Here is a 25,485-nt window from a genome sequence, read left to right as displayed (position 1 = left end):
GTGTAAGAAGTGATGGTTTAGTTTGATACAGTTGCTGAAAGGTCTGTGTGTTCAGAAGGTATTGTGCTGGCAGGAGGCTCCGGTTTATGATTGGATGGCGAAATGGATGGTGAGTAAGCCTCTGGGTCCGCCTCCACATCCTCTTCACCCCCCCCCACCCAAACACACACACACACACACGCACGCACACACAGACACATGCGCAATCAGTTTCATACACACACAAATCCCAGCAACCTTGCACCTCATGTGCAGGGGATGCATACAAAAAAGTAACAAACAAACCAACAGTGGAGCCCCCACCCCCCACCCCACCTCCCTGCACACTCCCGTCTTTTCCTACTCAGTGGCTGTCTGGGATCTGTCCTTACTGAAGGACATGTTCATTGACTTGCTTTATAAGGACATGTTAATGATGCAAGACTGCCGCCTGCTGTAGTTTGATCAGGAGGCAGAGACACATTGCCTCACAGAACAGACAGAGATGCCAGTGGGGATGTCTGAGTGAGACTGCTTGCCTGCCGGAGAGCTGTCATTTTGGTTCTTTTTAACCCATTATTTTCTGTTTTGTGATTGTGTTTCTCTGAGACTCGTGCACCTCTCGGACGGTGGAATGAGCAGCTGAATGTCAGGTACAGTTGTCATACTTTGCATTTTCTTTGTTGTGACACTTGACTCCTTTTGCTGGTTTGTGGTCGCAAAACGTGTCATCAGTATGTTTTCAAGAGGTACAAAAGAAATGGCATGCGCTGTTCTTTAGATGCACGCTGTGATTTTACATGAGACTTAAGAGATGTAAAATATCTTTTTAATCTGTTTACAACATTCTTTGATAATACCAGTCATGGCTGACATTCACATAGCTACATGGACTGCATTCTTAATGGCATGTGACGCCTAAGCTCTCCTCTTAAGTGTTTATCCACTCTCATTCTTCTGCCGGAGTGGCCAGCACCTGTTTGAAATGATTCAGACACCCTTGACCATCTTACAAAATGCTGAGTCAAGCTCTGTTTGCACTTACACAAGTTTAGCACTTCAGCTCGAGTTGCAAGCAAAATGTAACATGTTAACAACTCGGTGTAAAATCTATCTGCTGTCACTTGAACCGGCAGATCTGCCAGAATATTGTGGCCAGACACTGAGGTTTACAAAAAGTGAAAACCACACCACTGCAGGCTTGAAATAAGAAGATATTATTGGCACCTTGAGATGAAATAAATTACAGACAGGGTTTTTAAAAATAGATTTGGAAACCCTTTTTAGCTGGAGCTCACTGTCAAGCTGTGATGAAAGCAAGAATGCACAAGGCTAAAGGTTACTCGTGATTTATGTTGTCTCACTGCAGTAACAGAAGCAGAGTTTGTTTGTGTCTCAGTGGATTTTCAGCTCTTACTAGTGCTACATGCTATTTCCTTTAGATGTCGTCCAGTCAGTGTGTGCACCTCGGCTGTCACTCTGGATGCTAACTCTTGCAGTGGAAATGCTATTTCACACATTTGATCAGATTTGAAAATAGCATCCTCTCACCATGCATCAGCACGCAACTTCTTTTTACCACAGTGTGCTCTTTCTGAGCACATCGCCGGGCCATTTCTTTTGTACAATAATTAGCAAAAGTCACAAGTTGACACAAATTCACAATGAGGTTTTTGGAACAGTTGAAGGAAAACACAAAAAAGATTTTTTGCAGAGGAAGCACTGAGCTCATTTCCGTGCAGAACTGACATTTTAGGGCAGGAACTAGCAATGTCCTGTGGAATCACGCCTGCAACCCTTAACCTCGTTGGTGAAATATGCGTACAGCTGCAGGGAGGAAGTTTCAGAGAGTACATGTAAGCGTTTCCTGTCAAGGTGTGCTTATGCTTCCTTAGCTTGTGTGGGGGTGTGACTGAGTTTGGTCGAAGGGTTTTCTCGGTCTAGCCTGTGATGAGAGAGAGTGGGACAATGTGTCATTGTTATTATTAAATAAAATTAGCATTCAGATGTCATACTTTAAGTTAGTGCACAGAAGATCAGATGGTTGATGGGGATATTGTGTGGCTATTTCCAGACACGACATGACTGCATTGCACTAAATCAGCTTATTTTTGTGTACCCAGCATGCTTTTAGCCTAAACATTTTCAGACTGAACGAGTGGCCTCCATGGAGACCAGAAAATACACAGGATCCCTGATTATGAATTAGGTGATGCCAATTTGTATTGAATTTAGAATTTTAATGTGGCTTTTGTTGACACGCTGGCGGCTCTCCTCTCAACCTCAATGTGGGAAGTTGTGTTGAAAGATCTCCTGCGCACTACAAAGTGATACCCATCTCTCTTAAACCCCTGCATCTCGTATGAATAAAGGGTGCTCTGCATCCTTCCTCGGGGCCACCAACAGATGCATCCTGCAGCTGCAAGCTCCTTCCTGTCTGCGCTCAGACCCTTTTGTCTGAAGACATTGCTACAGCAAAGTTGGGACACCGGCTGAATTTAAATGGGGCTGTCCTGAATGGAGCAGTACTGATAGGCTGGCAGTAGCTTCTGGTTTCCATGGTCGTAAGCCCACTATGCTGTCTTTGAATTTAAATATTAGTGCCGCTGGTTAACTTTCACCAGCTGATCACAGCTTTGTTGGCAGATTCCTACACAAACACAGAAAGCTGAATTCAAGATTATTGTTTTTGTTTGTGTGTGCATTTACTTATTTCATTGAATTCCACTTATCTTTCATCGGACCCGCACACAGTGCAGCATCAGTGCAGTGCTTCAGTGTGTGTGCAGTACTACTCTGGTTGATGTGTGGGATAAACAGCCTCTCTAATGAGTTGCCTTGATTGGCTTGCCAGTAGGATGTTTATGACTGAGGGCTATTTCTACACAGGCCTCCACCCCGGCTGCCCGCCTGGGGGCGGAGACCAGGTCTGCCCATGCTGAAATTAGTGCAGTTGAAGAGCTGCCCTTGCGTCTAGCAAGAACGTCTGTATCAAAGTGTGTGCACCGTGGTCTTGCAGCAGTGGTGACAGGCTGCAAAGTAAGAGAGCAGAGCCTACAGTGTGACCATTAACTTGCTGAAAAGTCAAAGCAACGTATCACGTATCCTCAATTATCAGATGTTTCGCAAACAACCACATCACATATGCGATAAGATTTAGGAAGTTCTAGTGCGTGGCTGAATATAATGTGAGAATCAGTTTTCAGTGTTTTATGGCCTTCCACTAAACCACAGAGCCATGCATAACTGTGGTGGTGGGTAAAAGAAACCTACTGATTAAATGCCCTTAAAGGGACAGAGATTGAAATTAGTCTGTTTTTTACCCGTTACTTTAAGAGAAGAACAAAGCAAAACTCGTTAAGGTGAACGGTTTGCCTTAAAAGTGTTAAAAAGACCTCTCTTAATGACACCTTTGCTTGTTCACACTAATCTGCAGCAGGCCTGCAAAATGTGCTTCATTTTTCATCGTGTGTCGTTATTTTGGAATCAGATCCATGTGATGTCCAAACCATCAGCATTCGGAGTGCTGGCTATGTCTTTCTACTACTGTCAATTTGGCTCTTTTACTATCTCTCCCAAGGGCTTAAATGCGCAGCAACAAAGCCACCCCCCTTTCCGTCTTCGTAGCTTGTATACAGAATAGTGGGGTGGCATGATGCCACAGTATTCCTAGCTTGAATGCTCTGTAAAAAAATGGGCATATCTTACATGGATAATCCAAAACTGGCAACACTTTTACATCTGCTACATCTTGTGGTATACTTGGGCGTACAATGTTTACCACAGCTTGTTTCTGTATCATTTATGTAGCCTACACGTCGAATTTGCAAGTATAGATTGGTTCATGCCACCCTTATTCATTAAAAATAAAAGTTTCAAAGGAAAGAGAAGAAATATTGCAATTTCCTGCTAACATAAGCAAAAATTATGAGATAAAAGCAGAAGTTAAAAAGCTTTGAAAAAAAAATGAAAATATTTCTGTGGATCCGCTTCTGTCAAGTGAATAATAAAGTTATCATTTCATGTGTTGTCCGTTGGAAAGAGTCAGCTGTGTGTTATCTTTGTGCATAGCCTGCCCATGTGAAAGAAAGCTAAGCGTTAGCCATCTGGCTGCCAGATGTATTGCTACTTCCCCTGGTCTCCTCCGTTGAGACTCCAGTCTCCTGCATGAATCTATTCCCCAACATCAGTCAGGAGACGGAGCAAAGACGAGGAGTACGTTGTCTGAAAAGTATAACTTCTGAAGTTTTGCCTGAATGCCAAGCAGCCTGGCACTTTGAACTCCCACAAGGGGTGTTTCCCTCCGACTGGGGGTGGGTGAGTGGATTCAAAGAAGGAAGATTTCTTTTTTTGGATGTGATGCCAAGTTCTCACACTCCTTTGGACCATGGCAGAAAGAAAGCAGCAAAGAAAGGGCTCTGGAAGCACAGATTGCACTTCATCTCATGCGTAAGATATTATATTTTACTGAATTGTTACGCCAAGGAGTGTTTTTTGTTACGTTTCCTGCGGTGGCCACAAAATTATGCTAACAGAGAACCTTTTGGTATGTGACGGGGACTTAAATAGATTTGTGAAGCTGCTGGAGCACAGCATTGAAAACTTGGCTTCCTCCTATTGAACTCGGGCAGGGCTTCTGACTCTTTTGCCTTCAGTCTTTTCCCGCAGCTGTTATTTGATAGAAGCATAATTACTGAAATCCTATGATTATTTGAACTCTTTGAACTACAAACCATTTATACTGTACATTAAAAAAAATCCAAACCAGGAAACACGTTGTGCTTGTGAGAAGAATCTTTCTGCTGAATCAAAAAGTCTCCGAGTACAAGGCTTGACCTACCTTCTTACCTTCAGAAGCAACAAAGAAGACAGTAGCTGTGACTCATGCGGCACTTCTCTCACCCACAGCCTCTCTGCACCTTGAGAGCCCACTCTATTCAAAACTGATGATCACACAGAGGTGCTTTGAGCTCAGCTAGAAGGCTAAGCTTCCATACGGCTGAACTGTGTGACATTCGGTAGATTTTGTGTTTGTTGGATTCATTCTCTCTGATTGTGTTTGGGGACTCAATGTATTATTCTGTTCATTTAAGTTAGGGGTAATAGGTTCCCAGCCAGCTGTGTCTTACAAGCGATGTTAATGAGCACTGATGGTGTGGCCTGCTAGGCTGTCAGAAGTTTTGTTTGTTTATCTGTAGAGCTCCCTGGAAAGCTTGGTTTTTATTCAGAGGAGAAAAGGTTTTGTTGAAACCTGGCTGGCTCTCATTGGAGACTCTGAACCCCTACCACTATGACCACGATGAAACTGTAGAGAAATGAAATTAATGGTTAAGCCTAAAAAGGCGGATTTTATGAGTTATTGGCTGAGCCTTGCTCTATGCATCGGAAAACTACCACTGATAATATTTTTCATAATACATGATAGCTCAGCTTATTTGATCACATATCCTGAATACAATTATACTGCGGTTTTTATGTGATAAAACAATTTTTTGGCTAAAATAAAAGCAGATTTTTTCTATATCCAGCTTTGAATGCTTGCCATGTAAGAATTGCAAAACTGCAATGATAATCAGAAAAAATATAGTTCAACATGTAGATTCTTTCAATCTGATTATATGTTAAGAGCAGTGCCATCCAAACATACTGATTACCATGGCTCTGGTTAACCATGTTAAAAACCTTCCAAACAGACCCTTTGAGATCATAATAGCCTTTAACCGTGTTTCCACTTCTTCTATATTCTACAGATATGAGAATGGTACCGGTCTTCTTATTTAGCACTCACAAAGATAGCGAATCCTCTGGCGACCATGAATGTCAGTACCTAATTTCCTGAAACCCTAAATAACCTCATGGCAGCACTGTATCAAAACACAAGAGAGATACAGAGAAGGCCTTTGGGGGCCAATATAACAGACCACCGTCAGTTTTAAGAATTTTTAGCCTTGTTGTTTATTGTTTATTGTTTATTAATTCAGATACATTTGAAAAATCTAATAAAGTGCATGGTTTTGAGCAAATCCAGTCCTCTTTTGCCCTGTACACATATGGCCTACCTGCAAGCAAGCAAGCAAAGCCTGCTCAAGTGTAACTCGTCACACCTTTTAAATGTATGTATTTCTTTATTATTACAGGAACTTCGCTGTCTGTCTGTGTGTCACATTTAATGAGCTCACTGGTGGGCAATCCTCAGCCGTGATGCTAGCGTAGAAAAAAATGTTTCATGATGTGAAAAATAAAAAAAATCTGCATAGTAATTCAAAATTCTATTTATGTAGCATACACTGGTGAGTAACACTTTTTTCTAACCCATTCCTAGTCTTAGTGTGAGACTAGTACTGAATAACTTTTCACACCTTAAGTATGTTTGTAAATGATGTCACTCTCCAAATACACACTATTGTATGTTCCGCCGCTGTGTGCGTGCGTTCGTGTGTGATTGCTTCCTGTTTCTAAGTCCACTGCGATGCCATTTACAGCAGCTTGTGGAGCATGGGTACAACTGCCAGTGCCGCACCACAGCCCGTTTCTGTTGCGTCGCCGCTTGAGAGTGTCCATGGCAACGCGATGGCTGACAGCAAGCAGTCTCTTTGCATGAGCCCCTTCCAGACAGTCAACATCCACAACAACAAGGCCAAGTCCATCATCACCAACAAAGTTGCACCTGTCGTCATCACGTAAGTCCCTCCCCGAATCTACGTCCTCACAGTCGGGTGTGAAACCTTTTTGATCGCTGAGGTGACACCGCCCTCACCCTCCAGCCACGGTGTTTGCCCCCGTTATCATCTCTTTTGTCAACCCAGGCCAAGCAAATAGCAGCTGATAATTAAATTGGCCTCTCTGCACCATCCACACCTTGTTTTGTGTTTTGCATTGCAGATATAATTGCAGACAGGAATTTCAGATTCACGACGACATCCTCAAGACCAACTACAAAGTCGGTCGGATATCAGACACTCTGCCCGAGCACTACCTCGTGCAGGTAAGGGTGCCGTGCTCTTCTTGTAGCTGCGACAAAGAACAACACTGTCACAGCAAGCTGTGGAGTCATCTCACCATTCTTTCTTTTTCACATTTACATGTCCAAATTGCAGAGTGGTGTAGGAACATTGTCATGCGCTTTTTTATGATCAGAGGCAGCCATTAAAACGGGAATGTTGTCACCCTCCTCTCAAGGCTTTGATCTGCTCTGTCAACTGTGCTGTGGTAGTTCAAGCATGCAGTGTTTTGTCAGTGTTAACTCACAGCTCCTTTTATATGTGTAGAGAGGTCAGGAGTTTAGTCTTGAGAACATCTCCTTAAAAAGTGACTTCCTTTCTTTCTACCAGTAATGTTTGTCTGAAATGTTATGAACGCCTAATACCTGATTAAAACTTGATTTCTGGGGCTGATGCTGACATTGAAAGTAGTAAAACTACTAATCAATCTTCTTTATATATTTATATACTTGTATATTGTGCACATAGGAAGTTAGAGCTCTTTTTAAAACAGTAGATTTGATATTATTCCTCTGTTAACTCATATTGATATAACAAATTGAAATACCAACTAGAAATGGGAAAGACACGTAAATATGTATATAATGTAAATATAAGAAGAATCTGGAAAGTCCAATGGTCATGAGGGTGTCTGTATTTGTTGTTTCAGTGCGTTAAGCTCTCTGGATCAGTGCAGGGAACAGGTCTACTAAAGATCTGGGCGGGAGGGCATAGATTGAACTTTCTGAGACGACACAGTAACCGCACGTTATCTTTTTGGTGTTGTTTGCAAACACAGAGGACAAAAATCTAGCTTAATCTTGCAGCGATGACACAAAGCACTTCCACATGTAAACACCGTGTCAACCACTGTAATGTTTACTTTGCTACTCTCCCAATGAAGGCTGTGCTGGAAGTTGGAACAGTTTGGCTCAGTTCAGATTTATATGTGCTCTCCTTTCCAGGGGGAGTACTTCATGGTCCAGGATGTCTACAGCAAGGCTGATGTCCTAAACACCACGGGCAGTTATGGGGCGCCCAACTTCCGCCAAGTGAAAGGATCCTACCCCCTGTATGGCATGGGTCAGCCCAGCTTGACTGGGTTCAAGCAGGTTCTCCAGAGACTCCAGGCGCAAGGACAAGAGGTCACTGCTATAACTTGTGCACAATTTCACTGTGCTCCTCTTAAGCCTTCGATAGGTTTCTCTGTAGATCCTATTTTCCTGTGCTGGTGCCAGTTTAGCTCTGCCTGGCCTCTTTCGCTCCGTGTTGTCAGTAAATATTTGAGGAGTCAAGTGCTCGGTGGAGGCTGTGGCTGGATTGCAGAACTGAGCAAACAGAAAGTTGTGGTCATGTGCGCCAGTGGAAAATGAATCTTTCTACTTAGAGCAGCTAGAAACCGGCCGCAATTAAAATGAAATTGACAAAATTATACATCGGGTTTTTAAAACTCTGTATTCATGTGCTCAGTGTCATATGACGAGAAATTGTTTCCAGCTATTTTTAAAAGTAGTGTCGTTTTAAGGAGGAGGCCTGTTTTCCCATATTTCTTCCTACAGGAGGTTATATTCGTCTGTGTAAGAGAGGAGCCCGTTGTTTTCCTGCACAAGGACAATGACTTTGTGCCATATACCCCGAGGAGGAAGGAAAATCTACATGAGAACCTTCATGACCTGGAAAAAGAGGAGAGGGTGGAAAGCCTGGAGCTCACCATCAGAAAGGAGGTGAGAGACAAACTCATGCGTAATCCCTGATTTTTTTGTGTCATTTGCAACAGTACTAAAACTCTCCTTTCATCCACGCTCCACAGCTCCATGACTTCGCCAAGCTCAACGAAAACGTCTTCTACGTCTACAATGACATCGAGTTCTTTAAAGACGAGCCGCAGAAGATATCTATCACGTGCGAGGAGGACATCCATGTGACCGAAGAGGTCTACAAGAGGCCGATGTTCACTATGCCGGCCTACAGGTTGTTTACATTGTTCCTTTATTATGCCTGAGCTCCTCAAGTCACACGCACAAGTTTACACGAAGCAGCGTGCGGCTGCCTGCTGCTGAACATGCAGGGAAGGTTATAAATAGTGGTGCTTGTTTGTGCAAAGACTGGTTGCCCTGCGTTTTTTTGGAAACGAGAAGAAACGGGGGCGTAAAAACTACAGATTGAAACATCCTGTTTGCAATCAGATCTGCGGTGTCGGCTTTGCTGAGATGTTGTGAACCGCTCGCTGCGTATCCAGGCCAAGAGAATGTATTACTTCCATAGGAGAGCCCTAAAGCATTTACTCTTAATCTTTATGTTTCGTAAACGATAGGATGTTTTATTATAAATAGATTCAAAGTGCAGGTGTTTGGGCTCATCCTGTGATTCAATCTCTCCCATCATCCTTTGCAGTTTGCCGGAAAAGGCATAGTTTCTATCTGATGAGATTAGGAAACACAACATTAGGGAGCTCGGCTGTAAAGTCTTAAGGTTATATGTTTATGTGCTCTGACCTACATAAGGGCAGTATTGACACAACATACACAGGGACGGGTTCAACTCTGGGTGACAGTGTGTTGTTTTGCAGGTACTACAGACTGCCGCTGCCCACAGAGGGAGCACCATTGGAAGAAGACTTTGACGCATTTGTTAACATACTCAGGGTAAGCAGATGTAAAAATGCCAATCACACTACAAACCCAGCTGTTACATAGTCCTTTTTTGGGCTTGTTTTTTATATTTGGATCTTGTTCTGATGCGCCATTAAAGTTATTCATGGCCAGAGCTTTGGAGAGCGCCTGGAGTTTTTCACTGAGGTAGTGAGAAAGTAACGCTAGCTTTTTTAATCCACATGTATGCCATTATCTGTCCTGTATGTGTAATCAATTATTGATAAGTCCCCCAAAAGAAGGCAGTAAGGACTCACTTCATGTCCATTCTTTGGTCATCCACTTTGTCTGGTTTCCGTCCTTCCCTTCACTCATACAGGATGTTCTTTTATTCTTGTTGTGACCTTTTTTGGAGTGGCTTGCAGCAGCCGTTCCCATTCCCTGTGGTTTGAAAGCGGATTAATTTTTTCTGTTTGGATCAGAGCTTTGTTTTAGTAAATCTTAGTCACTCACTGATATTTCCAAAGTGATCAATTCAATGCGGTGAGCCGGATATCATTGGTTTGATGGCTCCAGATGTAGAATTTTAATGGATAGCTTCTTGGAAACGAATTTGATTTCTCTGTAAACTGACATTTTCCAGTGCAAAGTATGTATTATCTATCACGTGACAAGTGGGCATCTCGTGTCCTACGTTAAAAAATGCACCCTATACAGGAAGTACCCTACTATTTTTGGTAGTAAGAGCAGATCTGTTGCACAACTTGGCATTTGGGACTTCTGACATTGTCTTCAATTCATGTGTGAAAATAGCTTAACTCTCATCTATGTGCATCGTTTTCCAGGAGAGCCCAAGCTTGTCTCTGGGCCCTGGTACATCCCAGAAGCTGCCTGCTCTGCTGTTCAGTTGCCAGGTGGGCGTTGGACGCACCAACCTAGCCATGATCCTGGGCACGCTTGTCATGAATCGCCTCAGGGGTGATTCACAGCCTCCACCCCAGTAAGAAGTCTAGATCAAATAGAAAATCAATGACAAGTATTTATTAATTAATTTTTTTTTTTTTTATAAAGGCAAAATATTTGTTTTGTTTTGTCAGAGTTGAGGAGCCAGCTGCTTCAGAACCCAGACCACTGTTCCAGGTGATCCAGTCTCTGATCAACAAGCTGCCTAATGGACAGCAGGTCATGGAAGAGGTAAAGCTGATAATGTCTGTCTACATAACAATGATTTGAAAGAAAAAAAATTATAATAAATTACACGTAGGTCCCAAATAAAGATTTTATGCAAAAACAAGAGGTACAGAGTATTTTATTACCCAAACAGGTATTTAAAAACAAATTGTTCATATATGTGATTCATTGTCTTTTTCTTCTTCACAGGTTGACCAGGCGATTGCCCTGTGTTCAGAAATGCACAACATAAAAGAAGCAATATATGAGAACAAGAGTAAGCTGGAGGGAATTGGTGAAGATTATCAAATTCAGGTTAGTAATGATATAGATTTTTGAAGTTTGTAACTTGGAACTTCTCTTTAAAAGCAGCAGCTTGTACTATAAATGGCTCATAAACTGCTCAGTTTATGTCCTGCTTAATAGAAGACATGTGAGAGCACAATCAGCCTTGATAAACGTCTTTTACCAGTGAGAGCTCTCGAGCTGATAGAGGACTTGAGAAGTTGATATCATTAATTGATCTCTTTCCTGTCTTTCAAGAAATAAGCTTAATTATTAAAGCAGGTTTGGTTAAAGTGTTTGACTAGAAAAATTATAAAAACCTTGCAGAAGCTGCTACTGTGACCAGATAATCAAGCTTTTATTCCTCTCTTAGGGAAGCAGTACCAAAGACTACTTTCTCAACAGAACAATGCAGAGCTTGGAGCGATACTTCTACTTGATTGCATTCAATGCATACCTTCATGAGCAGGTAAAAAGTTTTTTCAGCATACATGTCTTCTCTGGGACCATGAAAAAGAAATTGTAAGTCGTAACTATGTGTTGTTTTTTGCAGTATCCTCTTGCCTTTGTGTCGAACTTCAGCCAGTGGATGTGCTGCCATGCTTGGCTGTACAGGTTACTGGCCTGCATGGATCTATCAGAGCTGTCCGCTCCGGCAGAGCTGGTCACTAAAGGAGCCCGAGTGCTGGTGGGAAAATCAGATTATTATATTTAACAATATCATTGTTGTTAACATTGCTGATGATGGGGAAGGATGTGCTCTTTGCTCGCATTTCATTCAGAGCCTGATTTATAGGCTATTTTTCATTGCAGATCTTTTTGTTCGTGTTCTGTAAACTTTTAACTTGAAAATGTCAAGCTGTGTCCGTTCTTTCAGTTATTGTGATTTTATAACAATGCAAATAGGTAAATGGTCATTTGTAGCACATTGGTAAATGATTAAACCTCATAAAAACACCACTAGGTTTCACAGAACACATTTACAAGAATCAGTCACAATCCATACAACATTTAGCCACAGGCTAAAGACAGAAAAGTCACCAGTGCCACTAAGGCGACACACTAACTGACCAGGTCGCTAGGTTTGTGTGGCTGCGCTGAGCAGATGAGGATTTGGGGCAATAGTGCGTCATTTAATTCCTGTTTTTGCATCAGAAGCTGTTAAATAAAACGCATATTTCAGATATAGTTTTGAGACATGTTGGCAGACTGAGCTTAAAAGAAACTGATAAAATAAGAAATAATAGAAATATTGAAAAGTCTGCTTGTTTTGAGTTGCATCATTGCTTGGATATTTTTGTATGAAGCTGAAATTCTCAGTCTATGTCCTTGGCTAGCTTTTTCTTTGTAAACATATTCCTGAACAAGTTCCCTAAATCTGTTATGATCTAATCATCATCTCCCTACATTTACCCCTTTAAACTAAATACATTTCCACATAGAAGCCACCATGCTAGCTGCTGGTATGAAAACACATTTCATGCATTCATCCAAGATCCCTCATCTGTATTTGTGATTATCTGTCTTTAAAAGCACCGTATATTACATGCTGTGAATGACTGTGTGTGTGCAGGTTGCTGATGAGTACTTGGCTCCTGACGTGCTCAGCACAGTAAAAGAGATGAAGGCGGTTAACTTCAGACGAGTGCCCAAGATGCCTGTTTATGGAGTGGCTCAGCCAACATCTGAGGTGCAGCAGATTATGTCCTACTTTAATCAAAATAAATGCAAGAAAAATGGGAGATTTTTTAATTTGATCCAGAAAGAAAGAAATGTTTTTGTAATCTTTGCTATAATTACTAAAAGACACACTTTGATATTTTAGTTGTCTTAAAATAAAATCATTTAAACATTCAGCCGACAGTTTTGTAATAGTTATCATCAGTATGCATTTATGCAGTCGGATTTATTCATGAGTACAAACAGACTCAGCAGAATGAGTCATGATTACTTCCCACTCGCCCACCTCAAGACGCTCACACTGGACTTCCAGCTTCTTGCCCTAATCGTCTTAACTTGCTGCGTGCAGGCTACTGGAGCTGTTTTGGCCCATCTGACGGATGAAAAGAGGAAGCACACCCACGTGCTGTGGGTCAACCTACAGGAAGAGCTGGTGTTAGAAGGAAATGGCCAGATTTTTGCTGTGAGGGAGCCCACGTGTCTGGACCAACACATCTCCATCCCCTCATCTGACCCAGAGCTGCTAGAGGTACAGAGAAAATTATTATTTTTTCTGTCTTTTTAAATGTTTTTCATGGTTTTTATATTAGGTTGAATAAATAAAGAATGTCCCAAGGATTTTAGTCTGTTCTTCAAAACAAGTGAAAACATTTCTGTATCCTCCTCCTTTAGAAACTGGAAACATCCCTAAAGGAGGAGATTCTGCAAGCGCAGAAGTGGCTGGAGGTGATCCTTGAGCAGGAGAAACAGATGAAGATGTTTAAAACCTGCCTGACTGTTCAGGAGATCTTCAACCAGCACAAAAGCTCTCACCAGGGCCTTGTCTGCAAACGCATCCCTCTGCCAGACTGCAGCGCACCCAGAGAGGAGGTAATGATGTGTCAGCCTGTGCGTGTAAACACGTGTGTGTACAAACACACGCGTCCTTTCAAACATGCAGTCTCAAGAGGCAGAAACAGCTTCTGGTTCATTTGATAGGTGTTTGGATTAAAGACAGCTGAGAATGATTAAGACTTTTGCTCCCTCTAGTGGTTAATAATCGTAGAACCAGATTTCAATTTGTCAAAACTGTTTATGTGTTATATTTAATATTTTTTTTCATTTTTTTCATGTGATATCAATACAAATCTGCATAAATAAAGACATATTGTGGTAATATTTGTATGTTTAACCATCTGCAGGACTTTGATAAGCTACTGAAGGGCATGAAGAGCTCCTTGGCCGAGGATTCCCACTCAGCGTTTGTTTTTAACTGCTCCAATGGCAAAGGCAGGACCACAACCGCTATGGTCGTCGCCGTTCTGACTCTCTGGCACTTTAATGTGAGCTGAATATTTGAGTTGTCTGCATGTTTACTGAGAGCCACTCTGTATAAAACCACTTCAACTAATAAAAACTTGGCTTCCATTTGCAGGGTTTTCCTGAGTTTGCTGAAGATGAGATTGTGAGTGTTCCTGATGCTAAGTACACAAAAGGAGAATTTGAGGTATGTGCACTTTAAAAAACTGTATCTTCACCAGCTTGTAAGCGCATAAAAACATCTTGAAGTTTCAATTTCTTTGCATAATGAACACAAGTTTACATAAACTAAAACAGAGAATTTGAGATTAGTCAGCAGCCCTTTGAATTACCTGTATTACAACAATATATCTGTTTGGAAATTAACTAATTTATTCACACAAAACTGAGTTGTGATGAGGTGTTTGAGCTGGTATGCTGAGGCCAGTTAAAAAATACTCTACGAGTCCTGTGGTTTATTTAAATGTGACTTTGCAAACTTCAGAAGAAGATATTTTCTCCTGGAAACTCTTCCAAACTAGTCATACTCATTTCGAGTCATTTTCCAATTGTGTTGTCATGAACTATTTTTTTTAACATTTAATATGTTAACTGTTATGAGCAGTCTCCGAGTGGTCTGACCTTGGGGTGAATTTGCTAAGATCTACTCTTACCTGATACGTGTTCTGCTGTTGTGCTGAATTTACAAGATAATCAAATCTTGACAGTCAAATGCAACACTTGAATACTTGTTTAAACACAGGTTAATGAAGCTAGAACACCTGTAGGTGAGATGTTTTTGGTTGTGCATGCTACTAATGGAATCAAAATACACTGGGAAATAACAGCTATCTATCCGGGTTTTAAGTGATGACGTATGAACCCTGCGTCCGGGTCCAAACTACTCTGTGTTTATTACAGCTCTGGTTTTTAACATGTTTTAATGCTTTGTATCTGGTTCTGTTCAATCTGAACAAGTCCCTAAAAAAAGTCATGACTGTCGGCCTCTCTCAGTTTTAAAACCCTACGATGTACCATAACTACAGCTCACCCATGCATTGGTATATTAATGACTAACCATGTATTGTGGATGGATTATCTCAGTTGTTCTCCTGACTGAAGTTTGGTCCGTTTACAGCATCCTGCCATGCGATTGCATTTGTCCTTAACCATCAGGAAGCTTTTATCCTCCAGCTTCACTGTGTTTATATATCACACTAACATAGCTGTGTTGCTAGCGATCATGTAGCACATCATTATATACCAGCTACCCCAACTTCAGTAACCCTACAAAAAAGGTCACTGCTGTTTAGTTTTCTGTCTCTTTCAGAAATCCCTCAGTTAGATCATGGTATATCATGTTTAGGTGGAAACTAGTGAGCTAACTTCCTGCTAACTTCTAACTCCATGAACTTTAACAGTGGATGCCTGGATGTTAAACTTAACTCTTACACCTGGTAGAGCAGCTACACTGATCCAGCTGAAAGACGAAAGAATGAAATCAGTTTGTAACTCTCAGTGATGCGGCAGTGTTCATTTGACTTTGGGACCTGTAGCGGAGTTTGGACTGGTGTTCTGACAAACCATCCTATTTGGCAAACCGTCCTACCCGTAGAATAATTTTACGACGACGTCTGAAAAATCATCCTACTTTGGCAAACCGTCCTACCGATAGAATAATCATCCTACACGTAAAATTACCCGCTCCGAAGCAAAAAACCTTTGCTTATTTTAAACACTATTTAACTACAATACAAACAGTTAATACATACTCATTTTTTAATTTCAACTGTCATACTAAACCAGTAAAATCTGGAACACACTGCATTTAGCGTTTCGTGTATGCCAGCGTGTCCTCCAATTGGACATGAATAAAACTCATGAAAGATCCTCGTGGCATCGTCCTTGGTTTTTACTAGAGATACCACTTTTTTATGTCCAATACCGATACCGATTTCATAAGTTTGCCGATACCGATATGAATTCGATATAGTGTATTTTATAATCAATAAAACTGTTTTTTAAAAAAATATATCTTGCTGCATTTTGTATAAGTTCATACTCAAGTTTTAAAAAACCAAACACTAAAGCTATTCTGTTATACCTTCATGCAAAAAATACTCTGCACCCAAAATATTTCATAGTTCAGGAATGCTGACCAATCTAATAAACTTAATGCTCTGATGATTCAGATGATCTTCATGTTTCACTCGCACCACATATCCAAACCAATATCATGGCCCAGCAGCTTGTACGGCTGTGGCTCCAGCAAACATCAGCTGATACTAGAAAGTAATATTAAATAAATTCTAGCAACAGCTTATCAAGCTTAAACGTGCTGCTGTTGTTCATTCACTGTTTTCCTCTTTCTGGTGGGAAGTGGGCGATAAAGAAACAAGAGAGACGGGACTTGCGACAGAAAAGCCGATAAGCTGATCATTGAACAGTTTCATGATTGAAGTAGCAACAGGAGAGGGAGTGGGGAGAGAAGAAGAGAAGAAGAGGCAGCTGTGCAGCATAAAGGCAGAATAACTTCATCTTTGTGTCTAAGGTCATGAGCTGGGTTACGCCATGTTGCAAGTTTTGTGAAAGTGCTTGATTGATTGATTGATTGATTGATTGATTGATTGATTGATTGATCATACTTTATTCATCTCGAGGGAAATTGGGTTAAGGCTGCCAGCTGTGCAAGCGCCATCTTACCCTTCCGACCATACATACATTACACAAACATCACATGGGGAAGACAGGTCAGAGGGGTATAACATGGAAAATGCACAACATGAGGAAAGATAAGGAGAAAAAAATAACTCCCTCCAGACTGAGCTCCAACAGGGAGATCAGTTTGAGAACAGAAAAAAACACCTCTGCACATAGCACATGAAAAAACTCCTAATACACCAAAGAAACACATGACAAGCAACAGGGATGGGTAAAGGGTGAGAGACAGCCAGTGTAGACAGTGCATCCGGGCCTGCAGCATTTTGTCATAGTTACATCACATTTTTTTTATTTCTCCCCGATATCCGATCCAGTAATTTAGGTCAGGATCGGGCTGATACTGATACTGTATATTGGATCGGTCCATCCCTAGTTTTTACTAATCTTCTGGTTCCAGAAAAGAGTTGTCCATCTTCATCAAAAATATTTACAAATGAATTTAACCAAATATATGAGTTGTTAGTATTAACAATAAATTTCTGACCATTTAGTCTGAATTTTGAGACATATTGTCCGAGGTTTTGCCTCTGAGCCTTGTCATAGCCGGAAGGTTAGGAGTCAGCAGAAATGAACGAGTAAATCTCTTCCCATTTCTTCTCAATATGTAAATAGACATTTTCTTTTGAGCTTCAATATGTGCAGCAAACAATGCACATAACCTATTAAATAACCACATTACCTAAATAGACTTAACATACCATACAGATATTAATGAATTAGAATTTAATAGTCTTATCACTCAGCAAGAATGCACTGCAAACTTGCTAACTTTGTCGGTAACATCAAATTTGTCCAAAAACTTGACAGCAGACTTAACCAAAGCTGCAAATTCGACAGTTTTGTGCAAAAAGCAGATAAGGATTTCACTTTAAAATGAACAAACACTCAAAATGGCTTAGAAAATCAACTATCCACGTCAATAAAGTGCTAATACTTACCTATTTTCCAAATATGAAAACGGAGTAGCGTTAAATCACAGCTGGTGTTCTGACAAATCATCCTACTTTGGCAAACCGTCCTACCAGTAGGATAATTTTACGCTGGCTTTTGACAAACTGAAACAGTGACTCTTTGTTTATCTATCTGCAGGATTATGCAAAAACTACTAGGCCAGATTTCATGAAAATTAATGGAGAAGTGGAGAAAAAGAGGCAAAATAAGATCCTAAAATATTGCATTTAAAGTTGCAGAATAAGCTCTTTAAGTGTTCCTTCTGTTTATTTTTTTTGTATTGCTTTTTATCCCCACTTTTGTTGTTTGCCTTGTGTAAAGCATTTTGTAACAATGTCTTGAAAAACTGCTATACATAAGGTATTATTCATAGGTCTTTATAGCAAGTGTGTAGGGCAAATGTTCCAAAACTGAATCCTATAAATTCCATTCCATCATTCAATAAAAAAGCACTCTACACATTCAGTTCAGCACCAAAGGACATGAAGAAAAGGTTAGCATTGGGTAATTACTTATAAATAAAATCTGGAAGGAATTGCATTCAGAAGATGAACCTGGTATCAAAATGATGATACAGAGGAGACATTTCATATGCCCTAACTTGCTTGGGCACCTTACTGATAAAACCCCATGAAAGTTTATCTAAAAAGCAGCGTAACTGGTTGAGCCACCACTGGCAACAAGAACTGCTACAAGGTGTTTTTGATAATTGTCAATGAGCCTCTCACATTGCTGTGGAGGAATTTTAGCCCTCACTTCTTTGTAGAATTAATTTAATTCCACTTTGAAGGGTTTGCAAGCTTAAAAAGCCTGTTTAAGGTCATCAAATCATGTTCAGCTACATAACCCAGGTGCGCTTGAGCTTTAGGCCACAAAGTGATAGCCAGACTTTGTCCTTCAGGATTTTCTGGTAGGGAGCACATTTAATGGTTCCATCAATTACAGCGAGTTGTCCAGGTCCTGAAGCAGCAATGGAGCACCAGATGATCACACCACCACCATGTTTGACTGTTGGTGTGATGTTCTTTTTTATGAAAAGCTGTGTTCGTTTTATTCCCGATGTAATGATGTGACTCAAACGTTCCAAAAAGTTGAACATTTGTTGCAGTGGTTTTCTCATTGGAACTCTCTCATGGATGCTGTTTTTGGCCATTGTTGTTGAGCAAGTCTTAAGATGTTATTCTGGGTTCTTTTATGACCTCCTTGATGAGTCGTCGATGCGCTCTTGGAGTAGCTTTGGTAGGGCAGCTGTTCGTGGGAAGGTTCGCCACAATTCCAAATGCTGTCCAAGTGTGGATAATGACCTATCGTGGCTTTGTAACAGTTTCCAGGCTGATGTCATTGACTTCTCAGCTGTTCCCGCATGTCTTTAGATTGTGGCATGATGTGTTGCTTTGTGGGTTCGTTTAACCTACTCCACTTTATCAGACATCATCTGTCTAAGTGATTTTTGGTTTCAACAGTTCTAGCTATAATCAGTTTTCCAAAAAAATATGATTGATCACAATTAATTAATGATTTAACAAGAGATGCAGTTCGTGTTTCACACGTTGCCAGGCAGGTTTAGTTAGCTTTCATCTTTAAAAAACATGAAATCGTCATTTAAATATTTCCATTTTTTATTTGCTCAGGTTATCTTTGTCTTATATTAAAATAAGTTCCATGATGAAACACGAAACATGTAATTGTGACAAAAACTGAGAAATCAGGAAGGGGTACAGCTGTTTTTTGCAGGACCGTGTGTGATAAGCCATTGTATTTATGAAATATTAAGATAACTCAAAAGACTTTCTTAATAGGAAGGTAGAATTAATTAAATTTTTTAAACAAAAAAAAAAATCAACTAATTTTGAGGGATTTGATTGGAGCCACTATGGAGGCAGCCTTTAGTGATCCATCTAGACGCTAAAAAGCTATAATATTTTGTATCTTCACTATTTGAAGAGCCATTAGTTGAACCCAAACATAACTCCAAATGAATGAAACCTCTAACTCGGCAGCATCATTTCATCAGGTAAAAAGTGAGACTGTGTCAGTATTAGCTAAAAGGCTCGTCTGAATCAACATGAGCTCAATAATCATTTTAAGGTTTTTCATCTTTGCATATTTTATGTAACAGGAATTAACTTAGCGTGTTGACCTAAAAGGACAGACAAGCCTACTTTGCATTAAGCAAACAAACCATCGACCTGTAGTTAATTAAAAGGCATGTTAGTTAATATGGGACTGATAACAGGTCACCTCTTTTTGTGGTGTAAACTGGCATTCTTTGTGTATTTCGCCAATGACTCTGAATAGGACAAAAAGTTTTCTCCCTATTTTTAACTTTGTATTCATCTTGATGTCATTGTTAGTATAAAAGTCACAGAGGGGCTACAAACAAAGTTTAGTAAGATGGCTTTTAGCTGACCTGCTACACAGCGCTGTAGTTTTACATCATCCAAACATGGTGATGGAAGCATTCCATATTTCCACTAGGTCAACACACAAATCAGCATGCTGACATACATTCACAGCAACGTTTAATTTAGGTCAGGACTGACAGGCCGGGCTCTAAAAACTAAGCTGTGTGTTGCAAAAAGAGCTGTTAATTTTCTTGCTGCTTAAAATAACAAGAAGACTAAAAGCTAGTCATAGTATTCGTTTTAATGCTTTTTCATTGCAGTGATGCAAAGTGTTGAATTTCAAACACAAATGCAGAGTAAAAATAACGTATTAAAGCACCAATCCCAGTTTTATTTGAATGAGTTAAACAGCTTTCTACAATGTTGTTTAAAAAGAATCTAGTTGCAGTATCATGCTGATTCAATAAAAAAATTATTCTTATCTGTCTTAGGCGGGTGTGGATTTAGCCAGTCTGGTTAAATATTTCAGTCTTATCATAACTTCAATATCTGTGTTGGAAACGTACTCTAAAACAAGGCTTTTTTATTTTTTCTTCTCTCCAGATTGTAATGCAGCTGGTGCGTCTGCTCCCTGATGGCCACAGGATGAAGCGGGAGGTGGACACGGCCCTGGACACTGTCAGCGAGACCATGACTCCCATGCACTACCATCTGAGAGAGATCATCATCTGCACTTACAGACAGGTACGCCACATTACTCTGTCCTAAAGACACGGGGCATCCATTTTTAGTGAAATAGATCTGAAACATTTTTCTTTCTCTTAGGAGACTGAAACAAATCGGCAAAAATGTCGATTTGTGTGCTGTATTGATTGTCGGTGTAGTTTTGCACGTGGTCCATAGATGGCAGCACAAACTAGTTTTTATAGCTTCACCTTAAACCCGCAGAGATGAATGAGAAGGATCCACTGTGCAACTCGGTGAACTTCCTTTCAGGTCTTAATGGAATAGAGTGGGACCAGAAAAGGCAGGAAATGACAATATTATGAGCTCTTTATCTCTTGATGAAGAGTAATGGTCCACTTGGTGTAAGTTTGCATATCCTGTGGCTCTAATCTGCTTTCATTGCTACTTGCATTGAATGCCTTTCAAGAAAAAAAGACCCTTTAAAAACAAGAAATAAGGAGAAAAAAAAACAATATGAAAGGTGTTCCATGCAAAATATAAAGAAGACAGAAGCAGTTTGTAAAAGGGGTTTCAGGGTCTGTCCTCATGCTGTGCTTTAGCTATTTGTAATGCAGTCAAATCATGGTGCCTTTGTGCACTGTCAGCTGTTCCCTTCATGCTGGTTGCACTCAGTGCTGTCTCCACATTTTCAATGGGCCTCGTTGTCCGATTAAATCTGTCTTTCACGTGTATTCTCTGCCTGCTTGTCACTCTGTGGTGTCAGGCTCCACGGAAAAAAAAAAAAGATTCCCTTCAGCTCACTTTATAATCGTTTGGATCAATGTAACTGTATATTTGGATTGAACTTAGTAAAAGTGCTCAATGTAATTTAATTTGCAGTTTAAATTTGTGAGGTAATAAAACTTGAGAATAAAAAAAAAACAGGAATAAAAACAATGCGTTCGGCATGTTTGTTAGCTTTCACGTATAAACACAGTTGGTTTGAAAACTCTACATCATAACTGTAGCTGCTGATCATGTGGGCACACTGCTAAAAAGATCTCCCTCGGGGCAAGAAACTGCAGTCATATTTCAAACAAGGTCCTGTGTTAGCCAAACGTATTCAGAAGAAAAAACAACTGAACAAATGGCTGCAGGATTTATAGCCCTGCATTGAATACTAATACATCCTGCAGAGTAGTGGGCAACGGGGTTTTTTGGAGCAGGTAAGGGTTTATTGAAATGAACCAAAGAGAAAAGACTTCAAAACTAACTAAGTGATAGTCAGAGCTACATAAAAGAGTAAAGAGTAAATGGTATTTGCATTTCATGCACACCACATACAATAATAGCCTTTTATGTTTTGTTATGCTTTGATTAGTGTACTGGTTTTAACTTTTCTGCAGGTAGTATCATACGGTATCATTGTCACAGGAGTAAATGATGGCCAGTCTGAAAAAAGAACCAGAATGTTGTTAATCAGATTTATCCTGTAGAGCTGCCACAGTGGACCTCAGATTGGCACTGTGTTCCTGTTCCAGCGTTTTTCCTTCTGCCTGAACCAGCAGGCCAGGTGATAAACAGTGCCAGATGTGGCTAAAACTGGCAGGCAGCAGCAGACTAAAGAGGGGGGAGAGAAGGGGGGGAGCCCCCATTCCCAAAACACACGCACACATACACTCTCTCTATCCTCACCTCCCCCTCTCTTAAAGCACCCTCCTCTCCTTTTGACAGTGGTTGGAAAATATGTCTTTGATAGAGAAAAACTATATTTACACTGGGACACAAACCATTCACCAGCTCACAGAGGGGCCTGGGAAGAGGGGTAAGGAAGGTGGGTGGAGGCTTTGGGGGGAGCAAAGGCTAAGGGGATGTCTCTTCTCAAAGGGCCTGCAAAACTGCTTCTGCTGACCAGACTTGACCCCAGGTTGCAGATGCATTCTGCAACATCAGGGTCAGCGCACTCCAGAAGTTTCCCCCTCACTTCCTCTGTCTTCTTCTTCTCTTCTTACTTATCTCGTCTCGTCTCCTGCAGCCGCTGTGGCCTTGATTTTTGTTGTCCAGCTTAGTTTTTATTAGAAAATCACCTCTGGCAATTTGTGTACACTGGAGTACACTTCAGTCTTATTTGGATTTAGTGGGGCTTTTTTTTAACAATTTGTTTATCACTAAAGAATTATTAATTTATATAGTCAAGATATAATTTCTGTCCACCCTCTGGCTCTGTTTGTTTGTTTGCCTATTGTGGGCTGCATCGTGGTTATGCGCCTTATCTCCGAACCCCATTTCTGCCAACGGTTATATGTCTCAAGTTCATCAGTTAGCTCTTCAATTCCATGCTTTACCTTTCAGACCCAAGACTGCAGGTTGCATAACTTTGTCTGATTTATAGGTCCAAGCAGCTTAAAAGAGTGACTTCACAGAAAATGTTATCACCGAGGATCACTAAACTCCATCCACTCCATCGAGATGGTATTAAAGGGAAAGAGGAGTGAGTGGCAGAATTGGAGATTGTCCAAAAACCCAACCCCTAATCCATATTGATTTTTTTTTCCCACACAGGTGGTGAGAAAACAGAGATGCACAGAACTAGACTGAATGAGTGGCAAATCAGGCTCCTTTTGTGTGTTCAAAGAAAGGCCCTCACGGTTTGGACGGGGCAATGGAAAAATATTTCTAGGGAGAGGAGATTGCTGTGAGGATTTTTTTTTGAGGTAAGGTAGTGAATGTCTTTAGGAAAGAAGAAGGGGGAGTAACTGGCTAAATACTCCAAATTCACAGAGGTTGAAGGGACCACCGCAGGCACTGACAGGAGGATTAATTTTTACTAAGAGCACAGGATTAGTAAGAAAGAAAGTGAAATAACTAGTGAGCTGAGGAATCCTGCTGTAAGGTTAAAGCAAAGATTCTTTGCTTTGGAGTTAATATTGTGCAAGTTTGAACTTCAACGTCACCTATCTCTTATACTCTTTTGGCTCAAGGGTACCACTTGACAAAAGTGGGGAGCCCACCAGAGTGAGATGCTTAAAGAACTGAGAAGAAGCTTCTATTTAGATCCAGCGCGAGGTGGGAGGTCCGGAGGTTGTTTTTATTAATAACTTCCAGCCTGATTAATGACATATATTATTCAGCAGCGACTGTCCACAAAATTACAGATGTGGTGACCTTATTGTGCAGACACTTATTACACAGAGTTGAGATATAGCTGTGTAAATGTGTGGAGATACACACTGAGGGAAATAACGCATGTTTGGGGAGTTTCTGAAGTTGTTTGATGAGTTATGTGCGATTGCTGTCCTTCACTTGCTATTTAGAAGCTGATTTATTTTTAAAGGATTTCCCATGGTTGTAAATAACTGCGCATTACAATCCCTTATATGTTTAAAGTGTTTATTAAAGTCTAGCTAGCAGCTAGGCCTGCATTCATCACTGATTTTAATATAACCTCATATGTTACAGCCACTAGGGATTTATGATTGTCGTTTATAAACTGAAGAGAGTAGACTGATTTTCACGTATCCTTGCGAGTGGCAGCAAAGAGTTGGCTCAGTGATGACTTTAATGATCTTCTTGTACGTGTCTCACTCCCTTTCAGCAGACTACACTCCCTTTGAATGATGATTCTGAGGTATTTATAGCCATACATACTATGGTGGGTAGAGTATATGCAGGTTTTTGTTCGCACCATGTGCCGTGCCAGGTGACTTCACTGATTAGTATAGAGGAAAAAGTAATGAGTACAATCACCTGCTGCAGTGCGTCATCGAGGGGAAAAAAAGCAAACAGATAAGTATTTCCAGTGAAGGATTCAGCCACCTGAATTATATTCTCAGACTTTTTATAGCTCTTATATTATTCTTATATAACTTTTGCGGCTTACTTGGATTTGTTCAAAGTTTAATTACATCTTTACTTTGTACTATACTGCCCTGCTGTGTTTTGCAGACCTCTTATTTGAATCCAAAGCCAGCAGGTTTTCCGGCATACTTGATTGTAAATGTTATTTGCAACTGGATAAGACTCTGTAATCACAGTTTCTGAACTGTGCACTTTCAGTTTTTTGCCATTTTGATAAGTTAGTCATAAAGCCTTCATATTCTTTCAACTGCCAGCATCTGACTATAGAGTCTGTCTAATGTCCTTTTAAAGCCACGAGAGCACATGGGAGCTAATTATAAAGAGGATGTACAGTGAGTTAGGATTATTTGTTCTACCTCTACTCATGCACCACCTTTATCTGAACCAAAACTTGTGCTGCTGATAGTGACGGTGTTTCTGAGGCAGACTTACTCTTTCTTACTCATGAGAAGCATGAACTTGGAATAGTTTCCCAGATTCTCCCAACAGTGTCCAGAGTTCATGTGGGAAAACAGCTCATATGACCTCCCATTAGATCAGCCCACCTACCTGAAATGCAGTTCGCAAGGATTATTGAATTGCATTAGGCTGATATCAATTGTCTTGATAAATATCAAGTATTCAGCGCAATGAAAGCGCACTGTAATATGACCATAACGTTGAAACAAAGAGCTTCTTAAAAGAAAAACATTTGTGAAAGGGTTTGTTGCCAGTCTTTGCATACACTTAAAGACACACAACCATTTACACTCACACCTGTAGCCAATTCAGAGTTACCAATTAACCTAACCCCACTAACTGCATGTGTTTGGACTGTGGGAGGAAGCCAGAGTACCTAGAGTTTTCTGGCCTGATGGTGGAATTAAACTCAGGACCTTCTTGCTATGAGATAAAATTGCTAACCGCCACACCACTATGCTGCCTTATATTAGATAACATTCCCTAAATTAACTACCACATTGGATATTACATCTATTAGGA

The 25,485-nt window shown here is 40.5% G+C and overlaps 1 protein-coding gene across 7 annotated transcripts in view; it reads left to right on the top strand.

The window, feature by feature from the left end:
- Window positions 1-25,485, top strand: part of pald1a (phosphatase domain containing paladin 1a) — a 59,338-nt gene that overhangs the window by 3,739 nt on the left and 30,114 nt on the right. For 2 of the 7 annotated variants that reach the window (XM_004561246.3, XM_076887569.1), the window contains exons 2-18: window positions 6,462-6,659; window positions 6,862-6,964; window positions 7,925-8,104; window positions 8,519-8,683; window positions 8,770-8,930; window positions 9,529-9,604; window positions 10,396-10,550; window positions 10,648-10,744; window positions 10,931-11,035; window positions 11,379-11,474; window positions 11,559-11,693; window positions 12,579-12,695; window positions 13,035-13,214; window positions 13,358-13,555; window positions 13,867-14,007; window positions 14,100-14,171; window positions 20,584-20,724. In XM_004561246.3, the coding sequence (XP_004561303.3) occupies window positions 6,475-6,659; window positions 6,862-6,964; window positions 7,925-8,104; window positions 8,519-8,683; window positions 8,770-8,930; window positions 9,529-9,604; window positions 10,396-10,550; window positions 10,648-10,744; window positions 10,931-11,035; window positions 11,379-11,474; window positions 11,559-11,693; window positions 12,579-12,695; window positions 13,035-13,214; window positions 13,358-13,555; window positions 13,867-14,007; window positions 14,100-14,171; window positions 20,584-20,724 (2,307 nt within the window). In that variant the 5' untranslated portion in view covers window positions 6,462-6,474. Of the gene's footprint in view, window positions 1-328; window positions 633-4,165; window positions 4,429-6,461; window positions 6,660-6,861; window positions 6,965-7,924; window positions 8,105-8,518; window positions 8,684-8,769; window positions 8,931-9,528; window positions 9,605-10,395; window positions 10,551-10,647; window positions 10,745-10,930; window positions 11,036-11,378; window positions 11,475-11,558; window positions 11,694-12,578; window positions 12,696-13,034; window positions 13,215-13,357; window positions 13,556-13,866; window positions 14,008-14,099; window positions 14,172-20,583; window positions 20,725-25,485 lie in introns of those variants that run through there. The other 5 variants (XM_004561245.3, XM_004561244.3, XM_004561243.5 and 2 more) reach the window with 5 other exon arrangements.

Source organism: Maylandia zebra, linkage group LG8 (assembly GCF_041146795.1).
Source record: "Maylandia zebra isolate NMK-2024a linkage group LG8, Mzebra_GT3a, whole genome shotgun sequence".
Lineage (NCBI taxonomy): Eukaryota > Metazoa > Chordata > Actinopteri > Cichliformes > Cichlidae > Maylandia > Maylandia zebra.
The sequence above is the reverse complement of the archived record's forward strand: the minus strand, read 5'-3'. Positions and strand labels throughout refer to the sequence as shown.